The following is a 27488-nucleotide window of genomic DNA, read 5'->3' on the forward strand; positions in this document are numbered from 1 at the left end:
TTTCTTTATCTATCAGCTCTGAGAATCACCCATATGTCAGGAATACTGCAACAGTGATTTCAGTCAGGACATAGTACAGTTGTGAAGAACTTAACACAACAGTAGATGTCCAACTGATCACTGTTGCAGTATTTTGTTCCACCTTCCATCCCCTTGTCTCTTACTTCCATCTTCAGTTGTCTCTGCTGCTCTGCTCTAGCCTTTGCTCTCTTACATTTGTACCAAGGGTTTTTCTTGCTAATTTGAGCTATACCCCCCCTAGCTGACCAGTCTCCTCTCTCAGTAGTCTTCAGGCTGCTGGCTTGGAGATAGTCTATGCTTGTGCATCCGTCTTTATAACCAAAGTCATACATTCATGCAAATAGAGCCAAAATGCTTTAACATAAATTTGTTCTCCTGGATAATGTCTGTTCTAGTGTTAGTAGAGTAAGCAGCAGATAATATCTGTTCTAGTGTTAGTAGAGTAAGCAGCAGATAATTTCTGTTCTAGTGTCAGTAATAGATTAAGCATGTCAGGATATTAGTTGATGCTAATTGCAATTTTTAGATATCACCTGTAAACATCTTGCTATGCCAGGAAGTGTTAATTATTGCTGCCTTCAGCAGCCTATATGAATATTATTTTTGTATTGTATGCAACAGATGCTGAAATGTTAAACCCATAGATGATTATTTTCTTATCAACAGGGGCGGCTCATGGTACTGGAGTGCTGAGTTGTAGCCCTCCCCCCACTTTTGGACAATATAAAAGTGAAAGAGTAAAAAAAGAAAAAAACTTAGAGCTGTGCACGTGTGCCTGAGTTATGATTAAAAAAAAAAAAAAAAAAGGCAGGAAAACGTCTGTCTTGTGGCCGAGCTGGATTGTTTTGAAAATAGTCTGGATTAGAACGTAGGTGTACATCAAAGAAGAAACCCAGAAGTGATTGCAGTTTTAACCACAGGAATATTGCTGGAAAATGGACTGTTAGGGTCAGCAACCTGTCACGTAATCTGTGTATAAGATGCAGCTGCTGACATAAGTGTATGAAGAAGGGAAGCCATTGAAGTTCCCTTCCTGCACTTTAAGTGCACTGTGTAGTTAGAGTTGAGTCATCAGATCGGACCGAGACAGAGATTTATTTTTTGGATAAGGTGAGTGACTGAATTTGAGGAGCCAGGGCTACCAAAAAGAAAAAGAAAAAAATGCATGCACTGAATTGTGAACTGACTGAATTGTTGATAATTATTATCAGTCAGTTGAAATTAATGTACTTTTTTTTTCCTGGGAGGGTAAACCAGATACTGTTGACTTTGTGCATTTTTTTCAGGCAAGGTCAACCAGATACTAGTAGATTGGCAGTGTGTCTGGGGAGCTGTTGGTGGATGCTTTCTTAATATAATATCCTGGCAGTGTTAACCAGATACTAAGGAGGCAGGCAGTGTGTTTTGGTGGCTGTTGATTATTTAAATATAATATCCTGGCAAGGTGAACCAGATATTAAAGAGGCAGTGTGTTTTGGGGCCTGTTGATGGATTTTTTTTAATATAATATCCTGGCAGGGTGAACCAGATAGTAGGGAGGCAATGTGTTTTGGAGGCTGTTTTGGATATATTTTTTTAATGTAATATCTTAGCAGGATTAACCAGATACTAAGGAAGCAGTGTACTTCGGAGTCTGCTTTAATATGGGTGTCTTTTTTTCTAATAAAATATCTTGGCAGGGGTAAAACAAATACTAGGTATGCAGTGTGTTCTGGGGGGCTGTTCGTGGATGAAATGTTTTTTTTAACCTGCTATCTATTTGCAGGTCAATCAAGATAGATTAGATGGTTTGTGGATGTTTTGTTGTTTAAACTCTGGTCTTGTGTGACTAAAGTGTGTATGGGTAACCTGAAGTAAGATCACCTGCAAGCTGTTGACTATGTGATGACAAGAAATACAGTAAAGCTGTTGACTGTGTGATGACAAGAAATACAGTAATATAGCCATTGCCTTCTCTTTTCAGTATTTTAAATCTTGTAGGCTAAAGTAGCTACTGTTGGTAGGCAATCACGCTGGGGGCTATGCCTAGTATGTGTGCATGAAATGACTGGCCTTACTGTTGCAGTTCTGACTTGCTTTGCAAGAGTAATGTGCATTTGAGTGAAATAAGATTGAACACAAGCTCTGAAGTCTGACTATTGTTTATGTGAAAAAATACATATATTAATAACTGTGTCATCTTTTATCCTTTTTTTTTGTCTTTTAACCTCATAAGAGCAAATTAGATACTGTGGGTGGGGTGGGCAGTAGGGATTGGTGCTATGTGTGAATGAAACAACTGGCCCTGCTGTTTACTATTATTGTAATTCTGGCTTTGCAAGACTGTAATAATTGTCTGTGCTTTCAGATAAATGTAGTCTAATTATCAAATGTCTGAGTCTTTATTAATGTATGTTATTTCATATCTGTTCGTGTATATACTGAATGTCTGGTTAAAAATGTTTGTAATTTGCTAGTGCTTTTCTCCTCGGACACATGATGAAAAGGGTTTTTTGATTAAAGCCAACTGGACAAACATTGGAAAACAAAAGTAAAATAAAATGAAATGTGTATTTGTGTAAGGCAAGCTGTCATATCTAGGCTGTGACTAATGTTTCTGTTAACTAAATGAAATCAATGCAAGTATGTAACCCAGCTGTTAACTGTTATTTCTACTGTAACTTGGCAGGGTCAAAGCAGATATTTTTGTTCGGTAATGGGGAGGGGGCTGTTTGTGCATGAAATTAGTTGACTGGCCCTGCTGTTTACTGTTACAATTCTGGCTTTGCAAGATTAATGTGTATTTTGGTAAAGTCAACTGTCATACAAGCCTGAGTCAGTGTCTCTCAGAACCACTGCCACATTAGGCAGTGGAGCCACCTTGAATTGTGAATAATAAATTAAGATAGTACAGTGGGATTTCCAAATCTCCTTATTTTTCATTTGTCATTGTACAAAATGCAGATTACCTCATAAAATACAATGTATGTTTACTATGTCACGTGTACTTATAATAGTATCATGCAGTCATGACCAATCACTTTTTTACTGCTTAGAGATGTTTAGGTTTTGTGCTGTTGTAGCATAACCTAAACACTGCATTAACTCTGAAATGTGATTTAGTCTAATATTTGTTGGTAGACTATTCAGCATGTGCAACAGTGATTGAGCAGTTATTTTACGTAGAATGGTAAGCCTGATCTGTGTTGATCTTGCTGTAACATAGCTCCGCCCATTGAAGGTATCCCCACCCCTTTCTAGTTGGCCCCACCCCATTCAGGTGTCCCCTGCAGCCCCCCTTTAATTTGAAATGACCAGATGCCACTGCTTATCAAGTCAAATTTATTCACGTCTTTGTTTCTTAGGTAATCACTGCTAGGGATGCCACCTTTCATCGTGACTAAAACAGGAGTAAAGCGACACCCCTCGCATCACCAGTAACCCTGCCCACCCACCCCTCTCCCACCCATATCCCACCCATTTTGTGACATCACAATGATGTCACTCGGCAAGGAATGCCCTCTTTTTCCGTTCCTGCTGCATGCTTTCGGCTGATTTACTATGCTTTTTTGTAAAAAAAGCATAGTAAATCAGCCGATTTACAAACTCCGATAGTCTGTTTCCTTTTTGATTTCCGGAGAGTCCAGAAAAAAAACGGAGGGGTGGCAACCCTAATCACTGTTGTAAGTTAGAGCATGCACAATGTATTTGGCAAATGCATGAAACATCAGAAGTTGTTAACCTACAGCAGCCATTCAGGCAGGCGGTATCATGACATGTCTGATGTTGATCTGTAGAATGTCTATTTACTTGAATGTTTCATCACATGCTATGAATTGTAGCAGTGCTGGGTAGTCTTCCAGAACGCTTATGTACCACTGACATTTTAAGGTTCTATTGAGATAAACTGCTGCTTTGGGGAAGACATGTTAAACAATGAATGCATTGTTTTGGGTTGATTAAAAAAATTGTCAATGTTAAATAAATAGTCTGTACAGTAAAAAGTATATTAAAAAGCAACTTCACAGACTGCAAGCATTCACTTAAGTATGTAGAAAAATTATCTGAATCAAAGCAGATGCTTAGATTTGTTGCAATGTGTTTTGTTTTTATTATCCTTTATATTTTATGTATTCTGAGTTAACAAATTAATTAATTTATTGCTGAAAGGTGTTTCCTAATATTTTGCCTTTCTGCGCAGCTATTTTGCAGAACATGACAGTGTTACCGCACAGCAGATGCTCCTAGATTCTCTTCAGCCAAAGTACAGGTAATTTGCTTTATACAGTTTTATTCATATTTATTTTAGTTTAATTTACACTAAAACAGTATGGATTTGTGTATTAACTACTGCACCTTCTTTGCTGACTTTTAATTCCTGTCACTTCTTATGTAACTCTTGCTTTCTCACTTCTGTTTCTGAAAAACATAAAAATATGACAATAAGCTTGAGGATAAGTTTTTGATTTCCCTGTTGTACTTTGCAGTGGTGATGCTGCGGTAGCGTTGTCGCCTCACAGTTAGACGTTGCCCGTTCGATTCTCAGTTAGGGCGTCTTCTGTGTGGCGACATGCGTGAATGGGCGTTCCTTTGTTGAAGGTTGTGCATTAGGCCCGGCAAGCCAGCACGTAAAAATCTACTGCCAATCATTAGCTGACCGGAGTTCTGCTGTGGTGACCCCTAACCGGGAAAAGCCGAAAAACACAACAACTTTGGTTTATAGACAGCATATAATCTATGGAGTAGTTTGCTTGGATTAATTGAACCTGGCCCAGTGTGCATGCTGACCAAAAAGTATAACCAAAGATGAAACCTTTAAGACCTCCCAGTAAAGGTACCTCAGAGAAGATTATAGTCAGTGGAGGGAATAGTTACCTGAATAAAACTATAGCTGTTTTGCCATAGGCTGTATTTTTCAGCTACTGTGTGCATGCAAATCAATATAAATCCCTGAAGTTATAGCTAAAACTCCCTCCCTCAGATTCACATTTTAGTTTTTGTTAAGAAGGCATTCTGTCCTTTTTGTATTTTCTTAGCATGCTTTACATTTTTACTATCTCAATCAGTCTTCTATTTCTAGTTACCCCAAAGAAATCAGCACAATCCAACTTTGTAAGGTATACACAACCATGGTGTTGAAGTTTTAAAACAATATTATGGAGGAGTTGTTTCAGGCCAAAAGGAGAAAGTATTGTTTTGAAAGAAAAAGAGGTGAAGATACTCAGTAAGGTGTTTGAAGAGTTAAAGGGGGGTGAGGCAGAGGGATGTTCAAAAATGAAGCCAGACATACACATTCAAGTTCTGGAGTGAGAAAGGATGATGTAAGCATCTGCAACTGATAGCTTATCCTTTGTGGAAAAACTTGGCAAGTACATTGAGGTAAGTATATTAAAAAGTTGTCACTAAGTTTGTGCTTTTATGTAGCACAAATTTTATTTTATTTTTTTATACATTTGGTTAGCAGATAAGCAGGCTGGTCCTGGTGCCCGTTTTGGCAACGGCTGGCCACAGTTGTGCAGAGTAGTGGTTACAATGTTTTAGTAATCATGCACAAGTAATTTTGTTAGTAACATTAATACATAGACTTCATGTAGTATAGTAGAAAACAAAATACAAGATTTAGTTATAACCTGCCTTAGGATCAGATTGGAAATACATTGAGGTGGTAATAGCAGGGAAATAGTGCAAGAGCTTGAAATGCTAACAACAAAGCAATGGCCCAGTTTGAGGGCAGGATTCATGAATTACAATAAAAAAATATGGCTGATAATTTGCTGGTCCACTGGCATTCATGGAATAAAGGCTGGTCCACTGGCATTCATGAAATAAAGACTATTAACATATTTAAGACCTCAGTGGCAAAGAGTAGAGTTTCAGTAAATCTGTGTTACATCAGCATTGTACAAACCTTTCGGTTTCTAATACAGTTAAAGTGATGTTGAGCTACTCAGTAGACTGGAAGGATGGGTAACCTAAGTCTTGATGGCAGTTGTACTTGCACATGCATTTTAAAAGTTTCAGTACTTTCTTTTCTGAACAATTTGTGTTTGATAATTGAAGCAGCCTCCCTGCAGACATTAGAAAAATTATCTGGAGCAAAGCTGGTGATTTTTTTCCCTCCAAATGCCATGTTGCACATGGGTCAGTGGATAGAGAGTGTTTCATCACTTTGGGAATTGAGAAAGCAGGGGTAGTATTTATGGCAAACTTGGCTAATGTGGGGCAATTGTGTTTATACATAAGCCTGAAGGTGAAGCTAGAGATACGAAGAGCTGCAGTGGCTGAGACCAGAAGTCAGTTAGCTTTTTGAAGCAATTTACATGATTTTCTGGCTTGGGAGAGGTGTTTATTAACTTGTAGACCCTAGTAGTATTTATTAGCTTGGATACAGCAGGTGTTATGTCTGCAGAGTAGTGGGATTAATGGGAGAGCATATTTATAAGTTCATAAGTTTATAAACTGTGTATCAGCATTAAGGCCATATGCCCATCCAGTAACTCTGACTTGAAGATTTCAGGATTGAACACTTTGTGAAAAGCACCTGAATCCAGATGTTATTACTGTCTCTAAAATGAAGTGGTAATATATTCCATAATATCACCAATCTTTGAGCAGAGTGACATAATTTTGCTCTTATAGTACGTAAATCAAACTCCATAGCCTAATGTCTGCATGTTAAACTATAGCTGTTAATTCTTTGTGATGAAGGTAACTTGTAAACTAGAGTTGTGAAAGACTTTGTAGGTAAATATTAATTTGCATGGATGTAACAATAACAATAATGAATAGTAAACTGAGGTTTTTGCATTTATTATTGTAACTGTAATCTTTGTGAAGTAAAATTATTTTGGTGAATTTTCTTTGTACTCTCTTCAGATAATTCAACTGACCTGCATTGTATATGCAAAAAATGTTATTGTACTCATGTTATTGTACTGTAAGACAGGCCTAATACATGCCTTGTATAGTAACGCAAAACAAATTCCATTTCTTGGGCTAAGACTTTCAAATGTGTATCCCACTTGATGCATAGCACTATTACTTATCATTTGAGCATGTGCTTCAAAGGAGAGGTGAGCAAGCACATCTTTATACTGGGTTACTTCTTTTAGTGAATGTTCTAGTAGGTAGAGAAGTGAATGAACCGCAGCCTTTCCAAAATACATTACATTGTATTACATAACTAAAATGTATACCTGTGTTGTGTGCCCAATCATCAATCTTTCCCATATAACAATTTAAAATGTTCAGTATCAGATTTGTTTTGTGCAGTAGGCTCAATTTTTTAATGATCTGTATACTTATTTATCCAACATGTCTGGGATCTAGGAATGGAGTCAAATACAGTATTAAATAATGTTGTTTCCATGAACGGAGCCTTGTGGAACTCCAAGATGGATAGGGAGAGAGTCAAAGTTTATGCCCTGTGTGGTTATGCATTGGGAATCTATCAGTTAACCATTACATAATCCATTTTTTCAGGAGTATATTAACCTTAGAGTTGATAAGGCATTTGGTAAATTACATGGTGAGGAAGGGATTCAAAGGCCTTGGCTAAGTCTAAGAAAATTGGTCCACATAAGAGATCCAGGGTCTTAGTTATTTGATCACAAACTTAGTTAACTTATAATCATAGATGTAGTCTTTACAAAACTATGTTGGTCTAAGACAGAAATGCCACTATCTGTGTTATTGTTCCCCAGTATTTCAGTAATGCAGCCTTCAAAGCATTTCCCAGAATGGAAGTGATCCTAATAGGTGAGTAGTTATTAACATCACTTTTATTACTTTTTATATTTATTATTTCTACTCAAGTGAGAGAACGAAGACATTCTTAGCAAGGAACTTTCTAGTTTAGGGGATTAGGTAGCTGGAGATGGAGGTGGTTGTGCTTAGTTTGCATTTTCTTTTGCAGTGCTAATATCTGTGTATAAAGTTAGCATGAAAGATTGACCCAGGGTGAGTCTAAACTATTTATATTTTAAATCTAAGTTGATAATATTGTTATCATGAGCTGTGATTAATAACGTCTTGCAGTTTATCAGTTTTTATCGAGTACCCGCGGTGGTGCTGCGGTAGTGTTGTCGCCTCACAGTAAAACGCTGTCCAGTTCGATTCTCAGCTAGAGCGTCTTCTGCGTGGAGACATGCGTGAATGGGCGTACCTTCGTTGAAGGTTGTGCATCAGGGCTGGTAACTTGGCACGTAAAAATCAACTACCAATCATTAGCAGACCGGAGTTCTGCTGTGGCGACCCCTAACCGGGAAAAGCCGAAAGACACAACAACAACAACAACAACAACTAGATAATACATTTGTCATTTTACTAAGGTTTTAGCTCATCGAATTTAGATGAGATAATCACAGAGTAAGAAGAGTTTTTTTGTTTATCTTGTTACTCTGTAGTGGAGGCATAAGAGAAGTATAATATCAACAGCATAAAATGTTATATTAAAGGAGGAATAAGGTCTGTGATATCACTTACAGAGGGAGAATAATAATGGGTCCAATAAAGAACCTTGTGAGACCCCTGCTGATAGGTGGCATTCATCACATGTAGTGCTGCCAGAGTTTATGTTGAAACTTCTGTATGACAGATAATTCTAAACCACATGCTACAGTTAGCTCTCAGTCCATGTATTTCAAGCTTTATGAGGTGTAAGTTATGATTTAAGCCTTCAAAGCCCTGGTGATATCCATAAATATGGTACCAGTGTTATTATTGATTTCCATAGCATTGTATACTTTGGCAGTTAAGGTGTGGTGTTGACATATGAAGCCATTCTGGGAATCTGTAAGGATTCTATTTTTATTGAGGCAATTTATTAGTTGAGTGTAGAAAATATTTTGGTGATTGGGAATAGACTAGAGACAGGGCTGTAGTCAAGGTAGGAAGAGCATTTTTTGAGCAAGGATATTATTAGGAAATGTTGGAATTGCTTTGGTAGAGTGTATGTGGGAAGGGATAGTTTAAAGATGTTGGCAGGTGCTTTTGCCAGACCTTGTTGTCATGCAAAGGGAATCTGAATGAACCTGTATTTGCTGAGGGTTTCCTTCACTATTAAGTTTTTCTGATAGTGCTCAGACTGATTTAACAGTGGGGTTATGTCCAAAGGAAGGAGAATTGGTTTGAGTAGGGAGCCTATTACTTGAAGAAGGAGCTGTAAGATGAATGTTAGCAGCTGGAATAGAGTGTAAGATGGAAGACACAGCAATTGAACTGGAATAGGTCAGTAAGATTCATTGTAGAGAAAAGGAGTTATCAATGTTGTTCTCAAAATAGGATGCCACGTTGTGATTTTTCAATACTGTTTAGGATGGGATGTCATTTTGTTCTCCTTCAGTACCTCTTTTTTACAGCCTCTTAAAAGCTTCATTCCATCTTTCGTTCTGTAGAGTTCTTTCCCTCCCTTCTTTCTTTCTCTTACGTGCCTAGAAAGCCCTTACTTTCATTTTTGATCCCTTTTACTAGCCTCCTTTCATTTTTAGCCTTTGCTTCTCTTACCATATTTGATGCTTTTTGCCAGCCTCCTTGTACATCATTTCCACCTGTTATGGGCCCTGTTCTTGCTCTAATTGCTAATCTTATTTTTCTGTGCCACCACATTGTCTTCTTCTCTTTGTACTTCTTCCTCACACCTTTGTCAGTATCCCTGAGTACTCCATCCCTTACACAGTCCCATATCTTGTTTACTCACTCAATTTGCTCCCAGTTTACTAGCTCATCATAGATCACACACTCAAGCACTGCATAATCACTATCATCATCATCGCCATCAACTCCATTTTTCCCATTTTTCTACATGGGATCAGATTGTTGTTTCAACTGTTGTCACCTGTGCTGATTCAGTGCCAGTCTCTTAACCTTCTTCGACAATTATGCCTGCCTGTCATAGGTCTTCTCTCATGCAATCCATCCATTTCTTTGCTGGATGCCCTCATTTCCTTTTGTCTTCTTCTTCTTGCTTTCCTGCACATGTACCAGAACCACAGTAATCTGTTTTGTTTGGTCTTCTGTGCAGTTGGTGCTACTGTGGCTTCTACTCTGATGTGATAATTTCTTCACCTGTCCCACAGCCTGCATCCTACCACCCATCATCTCAGGCACTTCATCTCCATCACTTCTTGTTTCCCCAACTTCTCTGCATTCACTGTCTAGATTTTTGTATCATACAGATGTACTGGTCACATTGTTTTGTGCACTTTAAGTTTCAGTTACTTTGGCATTCTTCTCTCGTACAATACCCCTGACATTCTGTACCCATTGGTTGTAGCCCCTCTGATTCTAGCTTTGATCTTATCATTCATGCTTTTCTTTTCCTCAACTACCCCTCCCAGCTCCTTGATGCTGCTAAACTATTCCACTTGTTTGTGTCTTTCGGCTTTTCCTGGTTAGGGGTCACCACAGCGGAACTCCGGTCCGCTAATGATTGGCAGTAGATTTTTACGTACTGGCTTGCCGGGCCTAACGTACAACCTTCAACGAAGGAACGCCCATTCACGCATGTTGCTACACAGAAGACGCTCTAACTGAGAATCGAATGGGAAACGTCTAACTGTGAGGCGACAACGCTACCGCAGCACCACCGCCGCATTTGTTAAACTATTCCACTATTTCCCTAGTATTTCAAATTTCAGTTTCTAATTTTCCCAGTTTGCTGCCATGATAGCTGTCTTCTCTGTGCTGAGTTTCATTCCACATGCCTTAAGTTTTCCCTTATCTTTTGCTGAAGTTCTTCAGAGTCTGCTTGCAATGCCACATCATCTGCATACTGCAACTCTGTGGATCTCTCCCCTCCATCCTGTTTGCAAATATAGTTCATCACCAATATGAAGAGAAGTAGGCTCATAGCTAAACCTTGATACATGCCCACTCCCACTAGGAACCCTTCTGTGAGTTCAAACACTATTTGTACTTGTGTCATTGGAACCTTGTATGTAGACTCCTCTATTTTTACCAATGTTTTCAGGATTTCAGACCATCGTGGGACTGTCCAAATCAGCTTTCTTGGAACCTTGTCACATGCTTTCTCCAAGTTGGACTCATTCCTCATCTGTAGTTTCTTTTCCAGTATCTTTCTCACTGTAAATACTGGGTCAGTTGTGCATCCTAATTTGAATCCAAACTGCTCATCTCCCATCTTACTTTCTACTACTCTGCATATTTATCAGACACTCTCTCCATTAGTTTTAAGCAGTGTAGCAGGAGTTTGATACCTCCGTACTGCCCATGGTTGTGAATGTCCCTCTTTTTTCTTGCACTCTGGCACTAGAATGCTTATTCTCCAGTCATCTGTGATACACCTGTCTCTCCACACTGCTATGAGTACCCTTAGTAGCCATTTATTCCCTAATTTACACAACAGTCTTGATCATGTCTGCATTTATCTCATCTGAGCCTGTTGCTTTCCCCTGACTTCATTTTCCTTAGTGCTGTTCTTACTACTTCTAGGGTGGGCTCCTCTTCATCTTTCACTGTAGGCTGTGACTGAGTCAGAACACCTTCTGTGGGTTATTTTCATTCAGAAGTTGCTGGAAGTACTCCTTCCATCTGCCTTGGATGTCCTATGGACTGGTGAGCAGGTGCTTGCTGACATCCCTTGTAAATGCTGTCTGATGACTATCTTCTTTATCTGTCTGTCTTTGCCTTGCTACCTAATATAATTTTCTGTGCCATCTGCTAAGCAAGTTTCTAGAAACTGGTAGAGTGCCACTGATGCCTTGTTCCTTGCTATTGTGACTGCTCTGTTAGCCTGTTTATTAGCCAGCCAGTATTCCTTCTTAGCCTGGTCCATCTTGTCTGTCTGCTACTTTTTCCTGCTTCCCTTTTTTAATGACTTCCTGGACTTCTGCATTCCACCACTAGCTTTCTTTATGTACCTTATTTCCATACCTGGCTTGGCCACATATTTGTTCTACAGTCCTCATACTTGTTTTGAGACCCTACCTTTTCTTCTTCTTCTTGTTCATCTATCTCCTCTTCTTTCTGAGGTGCTAGAGTGTTGAATATTTCCTTGAACACTTGTACTTTTGTTTCAGTCAATTTCCAGATCTTTCATTCTATCTCTGTTGACATTAGACCATTATCTATTCAATGCTTTCTACTGGTTGTGGCCACCACTGGTTTATGCTGTGGCAGACTGTTTCAGTGGGGATTACTTTGCAATTTTACTAGGAGAGGTCCGTTTGAGTTGCATGTTGGCCACTCTTGTATATGATCTTATGACTGTCTGTGTTGCTGAACCATGTGTTGGCCACCATCAAGCCATCTGCCATACAGAAGTGTAGAATGGCCTCTCCTTTTGTTTTCTGTTGCCCCACCTGTATAGCCCCAGGCAGTTTTCATATCCTTTTCTGTCTGATCTGATGTGAGCATTCAGGTACCACATTACCAACATCAACTCATGTTATCCTGCTTTAGCTAGAAGGACCTGCAACTGCTGCCTGAATGCAGTATTTTCCTCACCATCACAGCCCTGCTTTTTTGCTTAAGCTGAGATTGTGAATACTGCCTTGGCCTTACACTGGAGTCTGATTGCCATGATCCTGTCACTAATTCTGATGACATCCCTCACTGTCTTATAAAGCCTCTCCATCACCAAAATTCCTACACCATTTTTAGTCTCTCCTCTCCCTGAGAAGTAGACTCTGGATCCCATGCTAACCAGCTGTGCTGCACTGCCCTTCCACCTTCACTCCTGGATACAAAGGATTTCCAGTTTCCTCATTACCTTCATGTCATCTACTTACAAGCTGCATCCTGTCAATGAACCTATTTTCCGTGTAGTAATTCTTAGTTCATGTTCAACAACACCACGTGATCCCCTCTGCTAAAATCTCACAGCATTGTTTTTGGCTTTTTGCACCTTTACTCTTCCTCACTATAAATCACAGAGGCATGATCACTGTTGGCTAATGGTACCCTAACCTGTTCCATGACATCATCTGCACTGATTGAAATCACATTCAGAATTTTATCCTTTCTGCTGCAGTTCTTTAACAGTTAGATGAACTCCTCATGATTCAAGACCTCAATTAACTCCCACGTCCTCTGTATCCGGGAGCTCATCATCCATGTTTCTTGTGGCAAATTGAAATGCCACATGTGTATGTACTCTTCCTCCTACTCCACTCCTTTATTCTCTCCTCCAGTCTCTCTCTCATCCTCTCTCTCTTGTTGTGAGTAGTGGACTTTACATTGTATCAGTCCAGTAGCTCCTACCTTCCTCTGCCTTAACTGCAGTGGCACTTTACCTAGATTTTAATCCTAGATATATCCTTGCCTCATTCCTTGTTTGGTGTTCTGTCTCCCCTCTGTGATCTCACACCTGATGCTCTCTTTTATATCTCTTCCCCCTTTGTCTTTTCTAAACAGCCCACAGTCAGATATCTCCATGTACCACCATCACCATATTTCTCTAAAACCACCACCATGTTACTATGATATCTGCAATACACTCTGTCTCTTTCTGTGTCACTGCTTGCAGCTTCCCATCTTCCTACACAGACATCTTGAATTCTAACAACAATAATCCAAGTCACTCTTGTTTTTTTCTCTGTTATAATTTACAACACTGTTGAACTTCTGACTATGATCTAAACACCAGCTCTTCTTCCTCTACTTCTGTTACTAACCCTCCACCCTTCTGTTTTTATTAAATGTCTGACAATTGAGTTGTACCTTTCCAATCCACAAATAACCACAGCTATCCCTTCTTGGCTAAGATGGAGACTGTCCGTTGCATAGAGCTGGTACTCCTCCAAGTGACCCCATCCTCCTACCAGTGCTAATCCTTTCTTCTCTGTCCACTCTCAAACCAATCATTATACTCCCATATCTTGTCTTAAGTATGCTGGCTACTGGTACATCTAACACTACTGAGAATGCTACCTCTAACACAATCTCCTGATGCCTCTCTGCCACCTCCCTGGCATTGCTTGCTGCAATCTCAGTTGTCTCCTGTGACAGATCATTGGTGCTTTCATGCACCACAACATATGCCTACCCATCCCCCATGATGATCACTTTGATCCTGTCCATGTATGTTTTACTCATTCTAAACCCTGAGACCTATTTTGTTGACAGCTGTCCTCTCATCTCTTACTTGCAAAGATACCTTATTCCTTTGTGATTGGGTCTGCAGTCAACAAAGTCTTCCTCATGTTTGCTCATTTTTCCTTTGCTTCCTGCCCCATGTCTGTAACATTTCCAACTTCACTTCCACAGTGCCAGGCTCCCTCAATGTCTGTGTTGTTTGCAGCTCTCCCTGTGGTGTTTGTAAGGTGTTTCCCATCCCTACAATCCTCTTACTACAAGACCTCTCCACTGTTCTATCTGTTTTGCCTTCTGCCTCTCCCATCTGGCTAAGTGACCCCTTTCCTATACACTGCCCTCCTGCTCATTCTGCGATGGACTGCCCCCCTGCTCATTTTGTGATGGTGGTTCCTGTTTGGACACCTGTTACTACATCTTTCCTTATCAGTTGTAGCTAGTCTTTGCATCTGTTCTTCTACATTGGTTTCCTTCTCCATCTGTTTCCTTTCATGGCCGCAACTGTCACTTTCTGTGCTCTCACTCTCTGCCACCCTACTTGCCTGCACTTTTCTGACAACCTCTGCCTGTACTCTCTTGCCCTTTGCCTTTTGCCTCCCATCCTGTCTGTAGGCCTTTTGTTGCCTCCCCATCTCCAGTCCAACTATACTCTTCCAAGCCTTACTAGCCAGTCCAGTATCATCTCTAGCTGCTGTATCCTACCATGATGCTTCCCCATTCGCCTGAAGACCCTGCATCCCCTACCATCACATAGCCCCCTGAAACAAACAGCTGACTCACTTCCTGAGAATGTGAGCAATTTTCGCTCTATTCTTTTTGTCCATTCTGTACTAATCCTTTCGTATCTATTTCTATGATAGCTTTTTCCTTTATTGTTCTGTATACATGTGTGTGTGTGTGTGTGTGTGTGTGTGTGTGTGTGTGTGTGTGTGTGTGTGTGTGTGTGTGTGTGAAAGAGTTTGTGTGTCTGTTTACCTAGCTAGGTCTTTTCTAGTCTCTCTGTGGGATAGTCCTGGAAACTAGGTCAGAGACTTTAAAAATAAGCTGGAAAAGGTGGGGACACTGCTTTAAATATAGCAGTGCACACCTAATGAGTGGGAAAATACAAAAGTGAGGGTAACTTCAAAGGGGAAGGTGACTGTCTGTGAACAACTGAGAGTATGTATTTATCCCACTCTTTCCTTTAAGTCTTACACAGAATGAATCTCCCAACATGTGCTTCTGCAACTCAAACTGAAGTCAGAGTCTCTGTTGGTAAAGAGGTGTCCATTTCTAAACTAGAATTTTTGCTGCTTGCACTGAGCTCTGCTAAAAGAGCCAAAAGTTTTTCAACCCACAATGAACAGGGTGTGCAGATTTGTTGCCATCACTCAGTCCAGGAAACTAGTGTTACATACTCTTTCAAACGTATCGGTTCCCCCTTAGAGAGGGACTGTTACCCTGCTGCTCACTTCCATGATACACAGTTTACTGTACTGCGACTTTGCACAACAGTTGTCAGAAATTTAGTTGTTCTGCAGAGACCAGCAAACCTTGCAGTCAGTAGAGGCCTTCTTCCCCAAGAGGGCCCCATTAAGGTCAGGTTATTTTATTTTGCTCCAGCTCCATTGTTGTAGAGGGATAAAACCCTGATGTATGACCCAGGCAACTTGACTTTTAGTGGCTTGGATGCCTTTTGGAGATAGTAGGTGGAAAGGATCACTGTCTGAAAAAGCTTATTCACTCTGCCACAGCTTGCTGTGAGGGAAAGGTTAGTTTTTTCTTTCTTGTATTTTGTATTGTTTCATTATCTTCTATTTTGTACATTGGGATTTATTTTCTTTGCACTGTGTTTTACTTGTACTTTGCTTTTAATTGTATATTTAAACTAGAAAAGAGACCATGGCTGTGTTTCCTGTAAGTCACACAGAAATTACTTTTTCTTACACTCTCCCACCCTAGTGCTGTCTTTTTAAATTCAACTGTCTTTCTAGTTGCCTGCCATTTACATTAATTTGATCACATATTTCCTTCCTTCTCCTCTTTCAGTGGCTATTGTGAGTAAGCACAAAATTATCATTTTGTGAAATCATTCCCCTTCAGCTATTTACGTTTATTAGTCATCCCACTGTATTCCATAGAGACAAAATGCAAATTGCCCATCTCCTCCAGTTTATCTTGTTCTTTTAAAATTAGAGGAGTTTACTATTAAAACATCGAACATCAGAACATAAACTGTTCAAAAATCTGGTTTACATGTCCGATGTTCAGAATATGAAGTAGGTTGAAATACCGAAAACCAAACCAATACAGGCGAAGTCAAATTCAACTTCTGAAGTCCATTGCCTCCTTAGCAGCAGTACATATGGACCAGATCCTTATTCCACAGTGCTAACAGCAATGTTTTTACAGGGGGCAAGCCCTCTGCACCCCCCTGCCACTTATATATTACAACTCTGAGATCACACTGCAGAGTGGAAAATGGTAAATCTCCCAGTCGACTGCTGTTATACAGTCGGCCTTCTTGAGTCGGCATTTCAATGTTCTTCAAATTGTTTGTCTGCATTCTGACTTCCGCACATGTCATTGTCACACAAGGCACGATCGACATTGCAATAGTAAACCAGTTAGGGGCTCTCCTCTTAGATAACTAAAGCTTAAGTTACCCCCTCATTCATCTCTAACTACTTAGTTTACACTTCAACTCTTAGGATATTAACTCATTTTTTCCATCTTACCTTTAAAATCTGCAACATCTATTCGAAGACCACCAATTAGTGGAGAGCCCACATTCTACTTCTAAGTAGTCATCTTGGGATTAGAGTTTTGTTTTGCTCCTGTGAGAGAAGGAACATAGAGACATTATTTCCTGGAGACTGCTGATCACCGGAAAGCCTAGTAACTGCTTCATAGGTGCCAACTTGGAATTATGTTTTCCTCCTGGTGAGAGAAGGAGCTGAGTACATTGATTCTTGACTGTTTCTGATTGGGTAGTGAGAGTCTGCGTTTGCCCTTCCTAATTGGTCTTGTTGCTGTTGAAAGCATCTAACAGAAAAGGATACAACAAGTTTACAGACCCTTGCATCATCTGGGACAATACTGTTGATCACCAAAGAGCCTGTGGCCTGCTTCTCATCTTGGGATTGGTGCTACTGTTTTACTTCTGGTGAGAGAAGACGCAAAAGAGCATTGTATCCCAGGAAAGTGAAGCTGTGGTGAGACCAGCATTAGTAGTAGCCAGGCAGTAGCCGATCAGGGAGATCCCATCTTTTCATCATTGTTGACAAGCTAATTCTTTCTTTTCAATAAGTACAGGTAGACAATCCTTAATCGAAACTTTTGGGACCAGCCGGGTTTTGAAGTTTGGAATTTTTCAGATTTTTAAAGCCATCAGACAAAGAATTACTAATACAGCTTAATTAGGAGTCAAAATTTACAATGAATGTTTACTGCTAATAGTAGATGACAAAACAGCAGTGAAACTACATTGCATTGCATAAACCTTGTATGCTGTACTATGAAGAATTGAAACAACTCATTTTTCAAAATTCAGGTGCACATTTATTTAGAGTAAGAGGCCAGATTGTTGGAACTCCTCAGTGAAATTAAAGACAGAGAAGTAAAGGTATCAATAAGTAGTAAGCAGCAGGTGCACTTAGCACTGCTATTAGTACGGGTGCCGAGCAGTGCGCAGGGCTGAGAATTGGGAGAAGGAAACTTCAGATTTCGAGGTGTTTCAGATTAGGGATTGTCAACCTGTACTGCTTGATTTGCTGCTGTCTAGCCTAACTTCAGAATATCCCCCTAAATTCTTCATCCATAAATCATCAGGGTCTACTTATTAGTTCCCCCTCAAGTGTTTGGCAGTGCTCTATATAGACACATACACCTTGAGTTAACATTTTTCCTGTAAAAGCTCCCTTGAAATTTTACCAATACCTAGCTGCACACAGGGCAACTAATTTGCAGTGACAAGCATTGCCCCCAGAGTTGGAAACCATACACTCCTGACATTACTTTATATTCACACTCTAACCATCTAATTGATAAAAAAAAGTCTGTTGCCATGGATATGAACTTTCCCATTATCTCCATTATCAGCTTAGTGGATATGGGCATCCTGAGGCAATGCAGAAGTTGCCTCATGTTTGCTGACAACCAGTTAATTCTCAAACAAACTGGTATGCTGTGTGAGAGATGTATTTACATGGATCCTTATGAGTTGATCGAGTTTTCAGAAACAAGAAATTCATATGGTTGAGACCATATGTTGTAGTTTTTGAAACTCAAAGCTTTTGAATAGAGATCACAGTACAGCAAGGATTGGGAAATGTACTCTTTTGTTCACTGTAGTGCAGTCTCAGAGTTGGTATATATAATTTGCTGGGGGTGTGGGGGCTTAAACGTAAAAAAAAAGTCGATTTTTGTGTTTTTTTTTTATGTTCAAGTTTTTGGAAACTCGATCATATGGTCTCGTCCATATGAATTTCTAGTTTCTGAAATCTCAATCATCTGGCATAGATCCATTTGTAGAATCAGGATGTCAGTAGTAGACGTGCTGTACCCTTCACACACAATTCGAAGCAGACATGTTGACCCACACATGCTGGTGCACTTAAATGCAACCTTCCTAAACTCCAAAGGCTTCCTAGTCAAAATACACATGACAAATACCCTCAGCAGCCCTGAATGCACTCTTTCAAAACAACATCCACATCAACAGCTCACAGGTCCTGCAGTACCCCATTACATCCCTGGAAATTCCAGGCCAATAAAAGTTCTACATAATATGTCACTCAGAATATGTCCCCCAGGTTGGTATGAGTCTAGCACTGACCAACATTTTACCTTCTCCAAGGACAGTGCCACAATATGAACAGAAGATGACCGACTTTAATAATTAGCTTAGTTTCTGGTGTCATTCTAAGGCGGTGCAATATTTGACAACATAGAAGGAGATGGTCAACAGATAACGCTGATGTGCTAGGGATGGTCTGCAACTCTCCCCTCTAGGCTTCCGAATATTAGCTAAAACATTGTCCTCCCCCATGGTGCCTTTTTTTAGGCAATGCCAAGCTGAAAGTACTTCCTACATAGCAAATCAAAACCAAGAAAATCTAAAGGTGCTACTGCTCAATTGTAGGAATCTAAACAATAAACTCCACTCCCTACAGGCTGTCCTCACCATAGAGAATGCTGATGTCTGTGCGGTCACTGAGACATGGTTTAAAGCCACAGAGAGCACACCAGCAGTGCAAGGCTATAATACCTTCTACACATTTAGACCAGCTACTACACAGACAGGGACTACAGAAGGAAGTGTCTCAATTTACGTCAAAAATAAATATATCTCAAGGCTGGTCAAACAGAGCAATGCATTTGAGCTTCTCCACATTCAAATCATCATAGGCAAAATCCCATACCACTTCCTTGAAAGCTGTAGCTCCCCCTGTATGGCCCAGGAAACCCATAACGTGCATTTAAAATTATTGGAAACACTCAACATTCAACCTAATACCATGTATATGGGCAATGTTAATTACTCCACTATTAACTGAGAATCATATACAACACCAGATGTACAGGCACAGAGATTCCTGGATTTTGCAAACACAAAAATCCTGGACCAGATTGTCAATACACCAACCACGGGTGCAAACATTCCTGATTTGGTCCTCACTAATATGGGAGAGTGTTGCACAACCCCTACTGTATTGTTTCGTCTGGTAAGGTCAGACCACAAAATGATCTCTTTTGAAGTAAAAATAAAACCTAGAACCCTTTAGGAACTACTCTAAGGCTAACTTCCTACTATTAAGTGATAACCTGGCAAAATTTCACACCCCCATAAACCTGAGAACACTGCTGGCGATATGGAACTGTTCACAGAAACCCAATACAAGCATGTCAATAGCTGCATAAAGGCAGCTGTACCCATCAGGTAGAAGTACAGAACTAACAAAAAATAAATAAATAAATAAGCCATCTGGTGGAATCACAACATTTATAGGCTGTATAACAGAAGGAAAAAAATCATGGAAAAAATTAGGAGGTGCAACACCCAGAAAAGATAAACGCACTCTCATCAAACTAAACAAACAACTCAGAGGACAAATAAAGTCAACCAATGCCAAATTTGTGGTAAATTTGGCCTTCCAGGCCAAAGACAACCACAAGGCATTCTTTATCTATGTCCTCAACCTCAAAGGCAGTGCACAGTTGTGTGCAGAGTTCATTGTTAATGCAGCAGGCTATAATGAGCCCTAAGGTATAGCAAACCTACTGGCCAACAAATTCACCTCCAACTTTACTCCTTTCACTTCTCAACCTTCCCTCAGGAAACACCATCAAATATAACTCCACTTGTTGTCATTAGGGAACAGGTCCAGATCCTTAATTATCTCTCTAAGGCCAAAAACACTGCATCAATGGCCAGGGCAATATCCCTGCATGCCTTCTAAATAGCATTAAACATGAGCTATAAGGCTATGTTGAATTGCTATTTAACTGTAGCCTCTAAACAGCCTTTGTGACTCATGAATGGAGAACAGCTACAGTCATCCCTCTACACAAAGGTGGACCATCTACAGACCCTGGAAACTACAGACCCACTAGTCTCATATGCAAAACCATGGAAAAGAGTTAGCATGGAAATGATCAATAATGACATAAGAAACCTCCAGACACTGGACCCAATCCAGTTTGGTTTCATCAAGGGCAGATCATGCCTTCTCAACCTGGTGAACTTCTTTGGGAAGGTCACCAAAGCAATGAATAAGGGCAGAATGGTTCACACTGCCTACTTTGACCTAGCCAAGGCATTTAACACAATACCCCACTTGGGCATTGTTGACAAACTCAAGAGGTTAGGTATAAACCCTTATGTCACCTGGTGGATAGCTAGCTGGCTGAGAGACAGGACCCAGTAAGTTAGAACTGGGGAGTCCACCTCTACAAAGATTCCCGTTACAAGCAGAGTCCCAAAGGGATCGGTCCTGGGACCACTCCTTTTTGGCACTTACTTCTGTGAAGTCAAACTTAATGTCAGTGGTCTCTGGCTGATTAAATTTGCAGATGATTGCAAATTAGGAGCTGTCATAGAATCCTCCATTGACACAAATGTTCTCCAGGGAGGGCTGACACAGACAAATAACTGGTGTCAGAGCCATGGACTAAAACTAAATGCAGAGAAATGCATAATGGTATCCTACAGGAAGTCATACACCTCTGGTAACTATCATATTGACATCATATCCTTAAGAGTTGACCCAGTAGTCAAGGACTTGGGGACACACATAGACAGTAATCTAGCCCTTGACCATCACATGACTACAGCAGTGCGGAAATCATTCTATGTTCTGCAACTTGTAAACAAAGGTATGGCATATAGGTCCAAGGAAGCCATTGTTCCATTGTATTTGGGATTCATTAGACCTTTCATTAAGTACAATGCCCATTTTAGTATGTACCTAAATGAGCATAGCTACCCATTGGAACCTGCGCAGAGGATCCTCACTAAAAGAATACAAGGCATAAGTAATATGTCCTATGCAGACTGTCTCAAGGCCCTATCCGTGTATTCTGTCTCCTACAGGCTGTTGAGGGGAGATGTATGCCTTGCATACAAGGCATTGTCAGACACCATCCTGATGGATCTTCTGCATATCTGGAAAACAAATAGCACCAGAATTACCTGTTCTAAAGACTGAAGCATTGCCTGTGATATAAATAGGACTTGCTGGAGAGACAGGTGTGTATCTGAGAGACTACCCCTTGTCTGGAACAGGCTCTACATCCATGTGAAGCTGAGTTCCTCTCTAACCCAATTCAAGTGTATATTGGACAGCTGGATGGGGAACAGGAAATTCATCCTTGGTTTGGCACCTATGTCAATAATAGATGCAGGCAGCCTGTAAATGGTTCATCTCCCGGGCTCCTGTTTATAAATGTTTTATCTCCGAAGCCCATGCTTACACTTATCAAGGGTACCAGAACCTGTCAGCGATTTGGGATGCATGGCTAGACTTAAAAAGGCCCTTGTGATCATTAGTCTAGTAAATAGCTATGAACCAGTAAGACAGGAGTGACATGACCTAACTAGCTTACTTCTCTTTGGACAGAGTTTCTTCTGTGCTGGTCATTCACTTGCTACTTTAACTCCCACCCCCACCCCTACTCTGCCTAGGGTGGTGGCTGAGTTTGTCCATCTTGTACTTGCAGTTAATATTTTGGAAGAAATTACTATCTTATACGATTATCATATTAATAGATTTTTTGGACCTATACATTCAAAATATTTTATTTCTAAAAATTGTCTAACTATAGTACAACTAATTACTTAGCTAATACCTACAGTATATGAAATTATATAGTATTGCAAATATATTCTTTTCTGTCTGTGTATAAACACACATACACACACACACACACACACATATATATATATATATATATATATATATATATATATATATATATATATATGTATATATATATATATAGAGAGAGAGAGTGTACTTTAGATTTGCATCTGTCTTTTACATAGATATAGAAGTATACTTAGATATATTTCTTTACTCGTACGTGTACATTTGTATTTATACAAAAAAGCATGTCAGCATGCAAACATGCCAATTAGATGCATACAAATGCATTTCTGTTTACAGATATGTTTATAACTACTTATACTTTTGGATTACATATAGACACTTTTTTGTCCTTACAGCCACAACAGGGTTAGTCACCTGGTAGTGTGAATGTTGGCTGTAGCTGACTGTCACATTTGAAGTGATACCCTGACCCTATGTGCAAAAATTGGAAAAGGGGTTGTCGATGGATAGATGAATTTGGACTTACACATACATTTGCTCTTGTATTTAGCTGCATTTATGCAATATTTCTATACTATGTGTTTCAAACATATTTTTATAACCTTTAAAGCAAAATGCAAAAACACTTACTGTAGGACTCTGGCCTTCTCACTGTCACTTGGTCTTCCCACTCAGTTAGTTGGTCAAGCATACACTTCTGTAGATCATCATACCTGTGGTAGCAGTCAGGGCCAGAATGGGTGATCCCGGTCAGGGATGACAGGTTCTCATCCAGCTTTTGACAGATGCCATTTTTTACAACTCTGTGCTGTGTACGTATAACTCACTTTTCTCAAGGTACAAATCTCTTAAGAGGTAGACTGTAATTTTGGTCTCCTTGTCTGACTAGGTTTGAGCTCAGCCTTGTGCCTTCACAGGTGCTGCCATTTTTTAAAGTGCCAGTACTGGAATGAGGAATGTAAGTATAGAGCTTGTGGTTCACAGGTTTGGAACCACGCCCTCTGAGGTGTGACATCACCGTAACCAAGCCCAATTACCATGTAGGAGCATTAGACACGGAACTACTACTATTGGCAAGTTTGGTTTTACCATATTGTTTTGTCACATAGATATTTTTTTAAAGGAATAGTTTCATATTTCCTTTCCATGGTGAATAAAATTCAGTTATGAAAACAGTACTTTAAGTTGTTTGTATGTGTTTCTATTATTGTTCTGTAATGTTGTCATCTTTATTTAAACAATTTGCCTGACGATATGCTTTATTTATCTAAGCATGCCTTTCTCAGCATTGCATCAGTAAAAATCCCCCCTTTTTACTTTACTGTATAAGTAAATATTCTTGTGGATGTCACCATCAGGTCATATATATATATATATATATATATATATATATATATATATATATATATATTTATATACATACTGTTGAGGGATTTGAGATGGTGAGGGGTGTCACATGTTGCAGGATGGACATTGATTATATGCAGACCCAACTGTATCTGACTACATTTTCCTTTTTCTAATGATAGTAACATTTTTGAGATTTATTAGAATTGTTCTCACATTCAGAAGGATGGCTTGGCTCTGCGCCTTTATGAGCAGCACATTCATAACTCCCTAAGTCGTAGATTTGTTGTCTCACGTATTACTGAAATGGATAGAGATAAGCATAACTAAACCTGATTTGTATACAAAATGAGTAAATGACCCTGAATTTATGCGAATAACTTTAAGACCACCATATTAAATTGTGATCACCTGAGATAGGCAGCAAGCGGTTTAGAAAACTGCAAACTTAATCCAGTAAAAAAGTACAAGAGAAAAAAGGCAGAAATTATTGGGAAGCAGTTCTTATTGATGTAAGATAACACTGTTTCCTAAGAGAATTTGTGTTTTTTATTAATGTGATGGCCAGGTGCAAATGATTCATGTAAATACTGAAGACATGAGTGTAATTTATAAATGGTAATTCATGACCGCAGGACTAGAAATGTACGGGGAAATAGTCATAATGGCAATATGAAAGATATTTTTGTAGTTCATTTTCTGGCATATATTGATTGTGCTACACAAGATATAATTACATAATGTGAAGTGATTGACGTGATATAATGCATTTTCACCTATGCATTGTTTTATTAGGATACACACTGCTTTACTGGGTGATTTATGATTGTTACTCATGAATGAAAAAAGGCAGTATAAATACAGGAAGGTGGTGGGGGAATGATACAAGTCCATTAACAAAGGAATGAGATGACTGTAATGGTAGGTAAAGTACTTGCAATGCTGCTGTGAATTTGTTGATGATGTAGCACAGATTACCACAGCACAACTTTAACTGGCTGAATTGGAACTTAACAGTATGTGTATATGAATATGGGTGTTGTCACCACGCATGCTTTTGTAGTCAGATCTTTGATTTATTTGTGATGAAAACAGGCAAGCTTTTATTGCTGTGTAATTTGGCTTATGAGTGGATCAAAAGTTTCAGTACACGACATAGGCATATTGTTTTAGGTAAATGAATGATGCGGCAGCAGAAATCCTGAAAGTGGAAGGAAACCTTTAACTATGAGGAGAACAGCACCTTCATGGCAGCCCTTAGGGCATATGACAGATGCCCTTTTGGGTAAAGGAGACCCAAACAAATTGAGAGGGCAAAGGACTGGGACCAAGTGGTTATGGTTATAAATGCTGTTGGTGGATTGAACCACACATTAACACAGTGCAAGAAAAGGGTAAATGATATAGTAGGATATGCCATAGCAAAGACAAAGCTGAATGCAGTTTCCTGTAGCACTTCTGGGGGGGGGGGGGGGGGGGCTCAAACACTTATTCCTTTAACACCTGTTGAGAAGTACCTCTTCTCCATTCATGGGGATGGTTATGAAACAGACAACAGTGGCACTGGCACAATCAGAGGTTGTGTGGACATTATTACCTACATCCGCAGCTTCAACAGATATCTGTTCAAGAAGGTTGATTTGATAGTAACATATTTACATAGAGGAATGGAAGCTGAAATGGAATTATTCCCTATAACACATGACAATTACTTTCAGCAGGTGAACCTGCCACTTCTGAATATAATGACATTGAACTGACTGTCATGGTAAGTATCCTCCACACTTCATTACAAAGCATACAGTTGCGCAATCAAGTATCAGTAATGTTTTCAAATTAATTCTTTATAGGGTCAGCAGCAAAAGCAATAGTTCACAATGTCAATACATTTAAAGGCTAGCAGCAGCAGAATAGCTTATGATGATAGTGATGATGATGATGATGATGATAACATAGTTATATTTATGAGACAGCCAGAGAAAAGTGGCACACAGTTGTCAAATTTAATGACACGATCTCACATCCCACAATGTCAGTAACTTTGTAGGAAGTGACAGTGGATCACAAAGTCGGGTAAGTGATGACATTACAGTACAGTCTGTACAGGACGAAAACCCATTCACCTCAAAGCCAGTGTCTCCAGATATACAGGAATATTATCTGGATGATGAAAGAAATTCAGAGATAAGTGTCCACAGTAACATCTTTGCAAGTATGTCACAGCTATCCCAAGAAAGACATAAAGCATTGCCTGCTCAGCAGCAAATGTGCTGTGACAATGTTAAGGCTCAGTGCACTGACACACAGAGTCAGCTAGAAGTGGTCAGAGCACTCCAGGGCACATGTTAGGATGTTAGGATTTCCAGCACATGGAAGTGGCAAAGAGTAGAGAAAATGCTAGGATCATATTAATCTATACCATGGTGGTGCACCAAGCACCCATGTCTGCCTCAATCTGTACACTAGTGAGAACTTACCAGACACAAATAGGAGTCAGTTTTGGAAGGAGAAGAAGATGGAATAATATCTGGATATGGGGGGGGGGGGGCATATCACATTGTTTCTCAAGATGGTAGCTTAAGTACTAGATGGGAACAAACATATCAGAAATTGTATATGCCATGCCAGCATTTACCTGCATGTAGCAGAACCTCTCATTTGATGTCCTGGTCCAGCAGCACTGTGAGGTCTGCATTTGAAGTATCACCTGCTTCAAGTAAGTCATGAGATTGCAGCAAGTCAACATCCAGCTCACATGGCAGCCCTTCTTCAAGATCACATGCACCTTCACCTACCCTGTCTTTGGGAGATGTCATGTATGACACATTTGACCTTGACCTACTGTGATTAAGGCTACACATTTCAGGTACTTAAAGTTTCATTTTGGCAATGTTACTACTGGCAGTTACACAAAACATAAAACAAATATTACATGCTATTAAGAGACTCAGTACTTCAAAAATGCGGAAAAAAAGATTACATGAGTATCCTGCCATGTAAACAAACACTGTTGCCACTTCACCCTCAGCACTGCACAAATGATGATTTCTGTCCCTGAGGACACAATTTGATGTGTATGAGGAAATGAAATCTGATGAACAGTAAATCCTTTCTAACATCTAATAGTAAAAACTGAATGTGCATTGCATAATAAAAAACAGCATGTGATGCATTTTCCATTCAAGTGCAAGGTATTAATGTGTGTAAAATGCAAGGCAAATTCAAAGCAATCAGATATTGAAATAACACAGTTTACCATTTCAGGAGATTCAGTATGTGCATACTTAAGTACAGTCTGTAAGCAAATTTTCTTGTACAAAACAGTTAACATGTAATTACTGCTTATATGATGGCTTATGACATCACTGAACTGGTGTCAGTGTGCAGTCAGGCATGACTTTTGTAAACAATAATATGAATGCCTGTTCTGAAAAAAAAAAAAAAAAAAAAAAAAAAATATATATATATATATATATATATATATATATATATATAAAAACATGTGAGGCAGTGTTGGATAAACGGTGACAGTAGACCATGCACCACACAACATAACCCACACATATCACTGCAAGCATCAGTCATACTCTCTGTGTTTTTTTACAAGAAAGGAAACACTAACCTGAATGCTATGGCCCATAGTTCTGGACTCGACACCACCTCTTTTCCTGTACAGCAGTATGCCATGCACAAGCCTGCCACATGGGATCCCTTACTAGTACTGCCGGCTGGTCATCATTATTCATAGTAGGACTAGAACTGGGGGCTGCAGTGACAGCA

General features: G+C 39.6%; 1 protein-coding gene across 3 annotated transcripts in view; it reads left to right on the forward strand.

The window, feature by feature from the left end:
- The window catches only part of ELMOD1 (ELMO domain containing 1), a 736789-nt gene that overhangs the window by 348894 nt on the left and 360407 nt on the right, over positions 1-27488 (forward strand). For all 3 annotated transcript variants that reach the window (XM_044072606.1, XM_044072608.1, XM_044072607.1), the window contains exon 8: positions 4202-4270. In XM_044072606.1, the coding sequence (XP_043928541.1) occupies positions 4202-4270 (69 nt within the window). The remainder of the gene's footprint in view (positions 1-4201; positions 4271-27488) is intronic.

The sequence above is a fragment of the Protopterus annectens genome, chromosome 5.part0 (genome assembly GCF_019279795.1).
Source record: "Protopterus annectens isolate FY-2018-M chromosome 5.part0, PAN1.0, whole genome shotgun sequence".
Classification (NCBI taxonomy): domain Eukaryota; kingdom Metazoa; phylum Chordata; order Ceratodontiformes; family Protopteridae; genus Protopterus; species Protopterus annectens.